This window comes from Tympanuchus pallidicinctus, unplaced genomic scaffold (genome assembly GCF_026119805.1).
Source record: "Tympanuchus pallidicinctus isolate F22 unplaced genomic scaffold, pur_lepc_1.0 scaffold24, whole genome shotgun sequence".
Taxonomy (NCBI): domain Eukaryota; kingdom Metazoa; phylum Chordata; class Aves; order Galliformes; family Phasianidae; genus Tympanuchus; species Tympanuchus pallidicinctus.
The window spans coordinates 5837120-5847961 of NW_026294741.1; the positions used below are offsets into that span (position 1 = coordinate 5837120).

Genomic DNA, 10842 nt, shown 5'->3' on the forward strand with positions numbered 1-10842 from the left:
CCAATGCCCACAGAGAAACAGAAATCAAAGCTGTGAGCGAATTGAGGAAAGCACCCCATTATGCAGCTTTAAGCATGTAAACCCTGGGGAAACCACCTGAAGCCCCTGATTCCTCGTGGTGAGGCAATCCCTCTCCAGCCACAGATCTGCTGCCTTGAGCCTGCTGTGAACCAAATCCCACCAAAGCCTCACCAGGGCGTTCTGCAAAGCCAAAGCACAGTCTCTGCTGCATTTCTCCGTCTGCTGAAATTTATTGTATTTCCATATGAGCTGCACTGCTGTCACAGCATCACGTACACACTGTGAGATTTGACAATTTCTTTATTACAAAAAAAAAAGAAAGAAAGAAAGAAAAAAAAAGCTACAGAACTTTCCTCTACAACTGATTTCAAACCTCCTGGGCTCCACAGCGCACAGAGACCAATTACTACTGCTGTTATAGAAAAAAATGCAAAGTACAGATATGACATTAATCCTATCTGCTGTAGCTCTGGCTTCGCAGCAGAGATTTTGCTGGAAGAAGAGCCTACGTGTGTAATACTTGGCAGAAAACTCAACTCTGATTTTGTTACGTAAACCTTTAACTTTTATTTTGGTAAGAAGAGGAGGAAGAGAGGCGGGCTGCTAGGGGATGGTACGAATTTCATGACCATCCACTTCCCGGAGGACACTCCTCATTTTTTGCATATGTGCATAAGTACAGGCTAGTCATGTCACACACAACAACTATTTTCTCTGCTGCACATCAGCCAATATGGTACATGCCAACCGTGGCAAGAACAACAGATGAAAGGCACAGACACGGTGCTAAGCAACTTGTTCAGCAATGCTCAAACTCACATGTAAACAAGAGAAATGAGAGTTAGTTTCCCAAGACCCTCATCAGAGAGAGGCACAGGGAAGGTCTCGCTGGGATTTGAGTGTACTCCCCATTCTGGGAAGCTGACATGGAACATGCTGCCATTAGATTTCTCAGGTCCCAGTGGAAAAAAGGGCCATCGTTAAACAGAACATTACAGACATCCGTAACGATGTCAGGAACCTACGCAGCCTGGGAGCTGGGAGATCCTGACTGCAGTGTTTGAGTGCAGAGCAGGAAATGGGCATAGGACCAGGGCCAAGAAAATGGGCTTATGTTTCTTTCAGCCCTGTGTCAGAAAGCTTCACATTTCCTAGAAGAACTGATGACTGCAAAACTCTTTTTCTCTTGAAATACTTCTTATGGCAGTTTTTGCCCAAAAGGATGCTGCAGGATTCACGAGCAGCAAAGTGTCTCTTTCTTTAATGCTGGAAAAGCAGCAGCCCAAATGAAACGTGGTAGCTCTTTAATGGCACACAGATCTCCACTGGGTCCAGCTCCACCAGGCTCACCCTGCAGCTCCAGGTTCCCCAGAGGAGCTGCCTGCTTTGGTGCAGGGAGAAGGAAGCGGTCCTTTACAACAGGCAAACGCTACAGCTGACAAACAGCACCAGCAAAAAATGGAGGACTGGGACTCATTTCTCTCCAGTACACCATGAAAAAGACATTCCAACAGGACATAACTGCAAACAACACAGGGACGAGTTTCTACCACTGTCTGCTGCCACTTTTCCTCCCTGAAACTCGCTTTTCTAGTCCTTCAAAGCTTCACCTCATTAAATTTCGTCACTGTTCTGTTTTAGGAATGTCCTTGTTAAAACTAAAACACCTGTAAGCCTTCCCTGGGCTCTTATTGAAAAAAAAAACAACAAACAAGTGATCTTGGCATCTGTTCAGTCTAAAGTGACAGATGCTACTGAAGACAGAACAACAGAAGTCCCCAGCCCCCTGCATTTAGAATTTGTAGAAGCATGGAAAGGAATAGTGAGAAAGGAACATAAAAGCTAAGGCTGATTTCTTCCTGGTTATATGTTTATGGAACATTTGCTTTGGAACAAAGGCGATGAACACTCACAGTTCCTATTGTGCTTTCCAAACACCCTCGGGTTGGGTGCAAATACCTTCAGTAACCAGCTCAGCTCTAGAAACAAACTGCCAGTTAATTGCTGCTGCACAGACAGCCGGGGAGTTCTGACACTAAGACAGGTCCTACACACACACAGCCTTTTTGGACAGCTGATGCAGTTTTACTTTTGGCAACAGAACATCGCATTTGTAAAATAATGCAGATTTTTGGCTACTTGTGCCAATGTAAAGATTTGACCTTGAGCTCCATGGCAGTGTCCCCTTAAGTAAAGAAGTGTGTAGGACCAGAGACCACAGAGTTTGAAACGGCGTTAGAACCCACAGCTATACGTGGCAGGCAATTAGCATTTACATATTTAAGCTTCCAAACAATCCACCACCAGTGTGCCCCACCATCCAGCCAAACGGGCATTTTGCTCTCGGCCTCAGCCCCCATCACACCACCTGCATGCCTCTGTCATGCCCATCTAACTGCACTTTCAGTTTGTGGAGCTCCTCGATCTCTCGGTTGTGGCGCTCCGTTTTGTGCCGCACCAAAGAGCGGTAGAAGTGAATGGTGAAGACAACAAAGATCAGCCCCACTGGGACCATGATGATGGTGGAGACCAGAGCTGCCTGCCAGCCCGCGTGGCCGCTGGGCTTCTGGATGGTGGTGGTGTCGTTCTTCAGGATGGAGTCCACGGGCAGGAACTTGATCCAGCACAGCAGCACCACTTCCGCAAGGAAAAGGAGGATCCCCAGCACCGTGGAGAAGCCCCATGCCAGCTCGATGTAGGGATGCATGCGCTCGTGTGGGGATTCGCTGATGGAATTCAGGTTGTGGATGTTGCTCACTGCTTCCACGTTAGGCAGAATGCAGGTGCTGATGAGAAGGGCAAAGAGATGAACAGCCACCAGCACCGTCGTGCAGGCGCTGAACGCGATGAGCAGCATCTGTGGGTACTTGTACTGCATCTCCAGCTGCACCTCCACCATGGCAACCTGGGGGAACAAGAACAAGAGACCACTACTCAACGGCTGCTGGTTTTCCACCGTTCAAGGCTTTAATCCAGGAAAGCATCTTTACTCAGGAAGAGCACCTAAGGGCAAGCACACACTCGAGTACTTTTAACAGCAGCCTAAACGGCCAGCCCCTCCTCTCGATGATGCACACACAGTCTATCTCAAGCTTTACACACACATTTTGGTGCTGCAGTTTTCCAAAATAGCAGCTCCCTCCTTGCAGCCATACGAATGGCACCAAACCGTGCAGGCAGCAGCAGGAGCTCGTTATGCAGCTCCCAGCCTGCAGGCAGCCATCCCGCTCGCTGCTCTCACACCTTCCTCTTCTGCTCACCGCCGGCCGCTCGCTGCAGGAAGTTTCAACATGGCGAGTGCACAGGAGAGCAAAAGCAGCAGCCCTGCTGGCTGGCTGCCAGCCTGCCTACCCGGCCTCCCAAGGGAAGAATGAGAGCTACTTCATAATAATCCAAGTTAGTCCATAGTTAAAATAGCTGCCGTCTATTCTCCGAACGCTAAGTTGGTTTTTATTACAAATATGCCTGGATACAAGCTATTTATATCCCCAAATATCTCCCTTGAGGTCTCATAACTTACTGAAGGGAGCTGGATGGCTACTGGCTTACGGGCACAGTGACAACTCCATTCTCTGAGTTCAGAAAAGCAGGCTCCTATCAGCTAACAAATCTCTGAAGCTGTTCATTTTAAGTTACTTTAATGAAGCAAAGTATGAACAGCCATTCCAGGCTCTGTGTAATGATCTGCACCATTCACTCTGGCATTACTTATAACATTACTTAGGTACTGGGATATTAAGTTGTCCCTGCTGGTGGCCCTGAAGAGGATTAAGGAGCATGGAAGCAGTGCTACAACTGCTGTCTTTCCTGCAGTTACCTTGAAATCACCAGCAGCCCGAAGGAGGGAGCAGGTCAGGTCTGAACAGATCTGCTAGCTGCAGGACACAACACGTGTGTGGGGTAGGAAATGGCAATTGCAGCATGCCCAGGCTTTATTCCTACATCAACTACAAACGATGTAAGAGATGCTAAGAACACTGGAATAGTTTTTGGGCATTCCCAGCCCCGTGTTCTGGTGAGGAATATGTGGTTGTGTTTGTTTGTTTGTTTGTTTTGAGAGGTTCCTGTTAGTAGCTCCTGTCACAGAGAAGGGAAAAAAACCACAGGTTTGGCTTCACCACCATTGCAAGGAAGGTCCATGGAAATAAAGCATACACCACACTGCCTTAAAATCATAGTATTGCTGAGGGTGGGGAACACCCCAAGCCCAACCCCAGCCCACCGTGCCCACATCCTTCAGTGCCACATGTCCACAGTTCTGGAGCACCTCCAGGGATGGGGACTCCCCTCCTCCCTGGGCAGCTGTGCCACAGCAGCACTGCCATTTCTGAGAAATGTTTCCTAATATCCAACCTGAGCCTCCACTGACACAACTTGAGACCATCACCTCTCATCCCCTAATCAGAGTCATCTTGGTTGGAAAAGACCTTGAAGACCCCCCCACATCCAACCATCAACCTGACTTGTGTTCCTTTTCCAGTTCCCTGCACACAGATTCAAGGAGATCAGACTTATCCTCTGCTGCAGTGCCCTGCACAACACACCTGTACAGCACAGCGATCGTCAGTCAGGCTACACCAGGCAGGAGAAGCTGCAGGTGTATCATTCATTCCTGGGGGCTCAACCACCCAGCAACACAGCATCCAGCAAGCTGAACAGGAACTGTACCAGCATGGTGAATCCATAGCTTTATATCAGAGCTGAAAGGCTGGCTGATGCCAACATATCAATTTCTAGCTGTTACCCGTCGCATCAGCAGCACTTTGCAGCTAATTGGATGTTTCCTCCCAGACAAACCTGTTCCCTAGGGCTGGCTTCAGCTGTGCAACACGATGAATTTTTAACATTGACTGATGGTTCAGTAAGAGGTATTTCATAGAAAAACATCAACAATCCAGATAGGGCAGCAAGGCAGAAAAACAGTTTGTTTAACACAAACAGACAAGGTGAGCGAGCTCTATTGCTTTACCCCATACAGATTGTCATGTCATCCTCTGACCGGGATAAGAGAAAGAGGACAAGCTGACATAACCCATTTAAAAGCCATTAAGCATGCTACGTGGTCTGTCAAACTATTAATATGTCACGTTCAATACAATTATACTCCTCTGTGATAGCAGCCCCCTCTGCTTTAACCTCCTTGCAGAAGCCAAGGTATCAAGGGATTGACTCTGCAAGGCGCTGAGCACGCTGCTGAGCAGCAGAGGATTTCAGCACGGGCTTAATGTTAAGCTCAAGGATTGCCCTGCTGGACCTCACGCTCGTAGGTTTGCTAAAGGAGCGTGTGCTCTGAATTAAGCACAAGTTAGATGATGGGCTGTGATGCTTTTCTCTCATCATTTCTTTGTAAAGATCACTGAAGCCCAGATTGTCCACAACAAAGAAGTTGCTCATCTTGAGAAATTCAGACGAGCACAGATAGTATCACACAGGAGGATAACAAATGGTTTCACATAGAGCACGTTACATCCACACAGATGGTTCGGCAGCCTGTGCAAACAATCACTCCAGTAGATCTGTTGGGCTTTTTTTTTCCCTCCTTCTTCTTTTCCTCTTCTCTAAACCAAATGCATATCCCGCAGCAATTAGACAAGCGCTGCTGGGGGAACAGCTCTTCTTTCCAAGCAGGGAAACGAAGGAGATTTCCCATGCTCCCTCTCAATCCCCTTTACCTGCAGTCTGCCCAGGGAGGCTCGTGCAGCCACGCAGCCCCTCTGTGCAGCACTGGAGCTGGAAGCAGCCACATCCTCCCGGCCCTCTGCCAGGAATACCACAGATAGCATCGCGTAACGAGGGAGGTTTGCATTATTCTGCAGCCTGTCCAGAAGGAGCTGGATCAAAGCCACCGCCTGTTGATTAAATATCCATCAGCTTGTAATAATTTTCAGCCAATATGGGTCTGGCTGGAATTGCACACGCTGACGGGGAAGTAAATAAAGCAATAGCCAAGCCCTGTGTGACACCTGTTTACATGCTATGGGCACACAGTGCTGCACAGGAACCACTTAACTCTAAATAACTGCACCACTTTCATCAATAGCCACAGACACACTCTTAGTCAGTGTCCACATCCTAAGCACAAGCCTACCAACCTATGGACAGCAACAGATGCATCACCTTCCGCTGGAAGGCCAATGTGACCAGGCTGCTGATAAAGAGAATTCCTTACTGCAAAAACACCAGTTTCTGAGAAACACTAATTTGGGATGTACTTACTGTACTAAGCCGATGGCCTATGAATAATACTACACCTATTGTTAGGGAGCAAAGGGAGCTCCCTGGCACCAGCTCTAACATGCGCCCACCTACTGCCATGCTTTAATGCTGCTCCACTTCGGGCAGCAACAAAACAGAACTCCCCACTGTAATGCTAAGGAGCATTCATCTGCTGGGGGTGGAGATGCAGGGGTGAGAGAAGCTTAAAAAGCCCACAAAACTCTACAAAACATAGAAAGTTCCCCAAGCCTACCCATCTCCTCCATGCAGCTCCCTTACATCACATCCTGCCTTCTGCATGTGTGTGTTCAGACCTCAGCAGCAGCTCACTTCCTGGACAGAAAATCTCTGCAGAAGAGATTTCACTCTGGATAAAACCAGAGGGGAGAGGAGGAGGCTGATGGCATCACAGCTCAAAAGCCTGAGCACCACACCGCTATCTCGTGGTGTTTATTTATGCGCTCCCTGACACAGCTCTGACCTATGCAATAGTTCCCAGCTAACACCCAAGCATAGAGCACAGCAAGGACGAGGGATTACTCCCAACAGGCAGCACTGACAAAAATACACTCGGTTTGGCTCCCTGCAGGCTGCACAGCCCTCTGACGTTGTGCCCGAGGCTGCGGGGCCTCTCACAACACGATCTCCCTGTTTGTGCCATGCAAAGTGCTTCCTGGCAGGCTGCCAGCCAGCCTCCACCTTATTACAGGCACCACGACCTGAAAAAACATACAGAAAATGAGATTAGGACCACAGCTGTGAGCAGGTGCAGCTGGCAACACCTGGCCTTGGGGCACTGCTTGGATACGGGGCAGCTCTTGGGATCGTTTGCAGGGAGGGGATCAGTGTTTGCAAAGGGCTGGGAGGATAACTGGGAGGTGTGGGCAGCTCCTGTATCCACACTGTCTTGGGACAGCCAAGCACATCACAGCACACCCTGCTTCTTCACAGGGACAGAACACCAATTAACAGAGATTCGTTCTTGTTGTTACTTTTTCATAATCCAGAAAGCGTTCCTGCAAAACCAACGTACCATTGCAAATCCAGAGAGCAGAGCAGAGGTTCTGCTGGAGGCTTTCAGCTTGGCTCGGCTCAGGTACAGCTTCCTCCAGGACAGGGCCTGAACAGAGTGGTGGTTGGAGGTCACCAGCTCCAGGTAGCTGCGGCGCACCCAGTCCCGATAATCCATGCCCTTGGTGCCAGGCTCAGAGCAGCAAGCAGGGGTGGAGGGATCCACTGGGACGTTCAGTTCAGAACTCATCATGAGGGAAGCACTGCGGAAATAAAAAAGCCGTGGTCAGGACGAGGCAGCAGACAGGACGAGCTGCTGGAAAAGCTGTGCTGGAATGAGGCTATCCTCAGTCAGTAGGGAAATGATGCACAGAACCACCTGCCTGCTAGAACTGATCAAGAGAACCAGGTGGGTTTGCAGAAGGAAACCTGGAACTGCTCCAGTGTGATCAGGGAGGCCGCACAGCACCCAACTTTACATGTCAAAGCCAACATCTCTCAACTTTCCCCTTTCATTCCTCCCCACTCATTTGTTTTACAAAAATATACTTCGAAAATATGGTCACCATCCCACTGTTTGGTTTTAAGTTGGTAGGTTAATGTCACACCGCATCGTGCATCAGCTCCAGATGCACTGCATTAACGTACCAGGGTACATCCAAGTGAAGTGCCCAGGGCTCACTCTGTGCTCCCTTTGGACACCAGTTTTTCCATTCACCCATTGCTCAGCTCACACAGGCACAGCTCTTGCCCAAAGCAGCCACGGAGCTGAACGCTACATGGGGTTAATGAATGGATCTCCCAAGCTCCTGCAGCAGAAACTTCCCCCTGAACCTCCAGCAGCTCCCTGAAGGAGAACTGATCAGCCCCAGCCCCACACCTGTGGGTCACAGGCACCGTGCTGTTTGCCAGAGCACAGCTCCAGCCCTTCCCAGCTCCCCACCATATGGTGTGGGCTTATCAAGTCATGGTTGCCAGGAGACTGGAGGAAGCAGCCGAGATAAAAAGCACCAACTGCCCCCAGCTCTGAGCCACACTGCTCAAAAGGAACAGTGACCAAGGCTGCAGCCGCAAGCCAAGCACTGTGAGCTGTGAGACTGCCTGTGAGTGGCAGAATTACGGCACTGCTTCCTGTGATGGCATCCTGTATATGCAGAGTGGGGGTGCTGGCTTTGTTTTCGCTGGGACGCCGACGGTCTCTGCGCTGCCATTTGTTTTCATAAAGCACACAGGAATTCAGCATGTTGGAAACATCAAGCCCGGGACAAATTCCATTAAAAGAAACACGAATTCAGAGGTTACAAGGGGAGAACAGGAACATCCAATCACAGCTGCTTCTTTCCTTAGAAAAATAAACTGAAAATACCACAAGGATGAATTCTTACTCTAGAGCAACTCCAGAGATGTTCCCAAGTAAGTAAACATCTGCAGAAGGAAACCCATAAACCCATGGAACAGCACTCACCTGGCTGCCTACAGGCATGGAGGGGCTGCAGGGGGCTCCGGGGGCTGAAACACAAAACCAAAGGAGCGTTTTACACTCACGGTACCTTCAGCTGGAAGCATCCTCACTCTGGAAGCCCTTTTCAGGCAGCAGTCTGCAGCAGAGGTGAGTTATGGGGAGATCCACGCTCCTGCCTTGGAAGTTACAGGTTAGGAACAGAAGCACGCGCGCTGATGGGGCTGCACCGCGCCGCACAGCACGAGGCTGCAGGACGTGCCCGGAGGCTCTTTCTCAGCTCTGGCCAAACTCGTGCCAGGTCACCGCTGCGCCAAACCGCCGCTGAAGACGCAAGGCGCCGACTCGTATTGATGTCGGTATCCCGCGCAGCGCCAGCCCGGAGGAAGGGAAGCCCCGGCAGCCACCCGCATCCGACCTCCGGGGTGCGATTTCTGCACGGCACGACTGAGGCAGGCAGCCCGGTTCCCAGCGCTCGAACGGCAGCCTCTCCGTGGGCCTTCAGACCCCGCCCCTCAGACCCGTGCGGAGCAGCGTGCCGGTGCCTTCCTGCCCCGCGGCCAGGCCGGAGCCCCAGATGCCCTCCAACCCCGGATTCCGCCGCTTTGAACCCCTACCCGGGTAGAACGAAGCCCCCTCCCCCGCCGGGCCGGTCTCCCCGCTCACCGCTGCTGCCCGCTGGCCGGTTCGGGCGCGGCGCCCCGGGAGCCGCCGGGTACCGGAGCCTCCGCCGCCTCCACCGCTGCCAAGGCAACGCCGGGCCCCCGCCACGTGACCCGCAGGAAATGGGGGGGCTGCCGGTAGCCCCGCCCCTCGGCACGTGATCGCAGCTACATTGGCCAAGGCTACGCCAGGCCCCGCCCTCTTGCCGATAGCCCCGCCCCCTCCGAACGCGTACTGCTGGGGAAGCCCGGGCCGGTGGATGCTTCATTGGGTGCGGCGATCCCAGCTCTCCATCTTTGCATAGAGAACGTACCGGTAGCACGGGATGTAAATGCGCTTTTATTACGGTTACTATACAGCAAAAGCCTACGCTAGAGGCAGTGCTGAGCGCTGAAGGAGCCGCCCTTTGTAAATGAGGGCTATGAGAGCTGCTGCTATCTCCCTGCATTCCTCCTCTGTTGACTTAGCAGGAAATCCCGCATAAACCCATCAGAGGAGCACGGGAGGGGGCAGACTACGGGAAATAGGAAGGAGCTCCTGCCCTGAAAACGAGATAAAGCGCTCGGAGGCAGCAGCGCAGTGCTCCAGCTCAATGGCACAGCGGTCTGCCCTCCTGATAGCATCAGTACAGGAGAAGGGAGGAAGCAACAAAGGAAAACAATTCCTAGAAACGTGGTAGAGAGACAAACGTATTTTCCTGACCGTGCTTTTCATCTCTGAGATAAGGAATACCTCTGCACGGTCACAGCACTAATGCTGCTGGCTCCTGTGGAAGTGGGGCAGCCCATTCAGGTCCCTGGTGACATCTCTCCTTTCTCTGATGCAGACCGACTCGTCTGGAAAGAAATCCAAAGCGAGAACTTAACGGAAGCAGGTCACACTCCGGGGCTGTTTAAAATCTTCACGTTACTGCTGCTGTATGTGGAACAAAAAGCAACTCCTGAATTGTTCTTTGTTTTACTGCACTTGGGAGCGCTTCCATTTTTCCGCTCCATGGATGATGCTTCTCCCACACAGATGTCACAGCGCCTGTGCTTCATCTTTACACCAAAACTTCCCTCACTCATAAGTGTCTTTGTATTCTGGAAGACCACCACAGCATGGCATGGTATTATCAGAACTCAGAGCAACGCATACCGAATACAGACCCTGCTGCTAAAAGGATGGCCGTAAGGCAGACACCACCCTCAGCAACACATTCTCTTGGCTTCTTATGGGTTTCACATACAAACCAAGCACTCCTCACAAATGCAGCACGTGAATCATTCAGGATGGGCAGCACGATGTCCTGAGGAGCCAGGGCAGGGTCATACAACCTGCGTTTAATTCACCAAGACCAACTCAAGTCCATCTTCTTCCCAACTGTGAGAAGTCCTCGTGCAGCACACGTCTGCTCTGCTTAATGCCAACCAGCACTGATTTATTCAGCTCAAAAGCCTGACAAGCTCACAGGCAGAACAGTCTTTGTTTAT

The 10842-nt window shown here is 50.9% G+C and overlaps 1 protein-coding gene across 5 annotated transcripts; it reads right to left on the reverse strand.

Moving 5' to 3' along the window:
- Window positions 1–303: 303 nt before the first annotated feature.
- On the reverse strand, window positions 304–9489 carry ORAI2 (ORAI calcium release-activated calcium modulator 2). 5 transcript variants are annotated; one of them, XM_052688869.1, is made up of 4 exons: window positions 9374–9489; window positions 8714–8757; window positions 7271–7511; window positions 304–2926 (listed from the first exon to the last, which is right to left on the reverse strand). In XM_052688869.1, exons 3-4 carry the CDS (start codon window positions 7499–7501, stop codon window positions 2381–2383), a joined length of 777 nt encoding a protein of 258 aa, XP_052544829.1. In that variant the 5' UTR covers window positions 7502–7511; window positions 8714–8757; window positions 9374–9489; the 3' UTR covers window positions 304–2380. The 5 variants fall into 5 exon arrangements, with proteins under 5 accessions (XP_052544829.1, XP_052544831.1, XP_052544833.1 ...); XM_052688871.1 differs by lacking the exon at window positions 9374–9489 and adding an exon at window positions 9325–9341; XM_052688873.1 differs by lacking the exon at window positions 8714–8757 and having other exon boundaries at window positions 9374–9478.
- Window positions 9490–10842: the final 1353 nt, after the last annotated feature.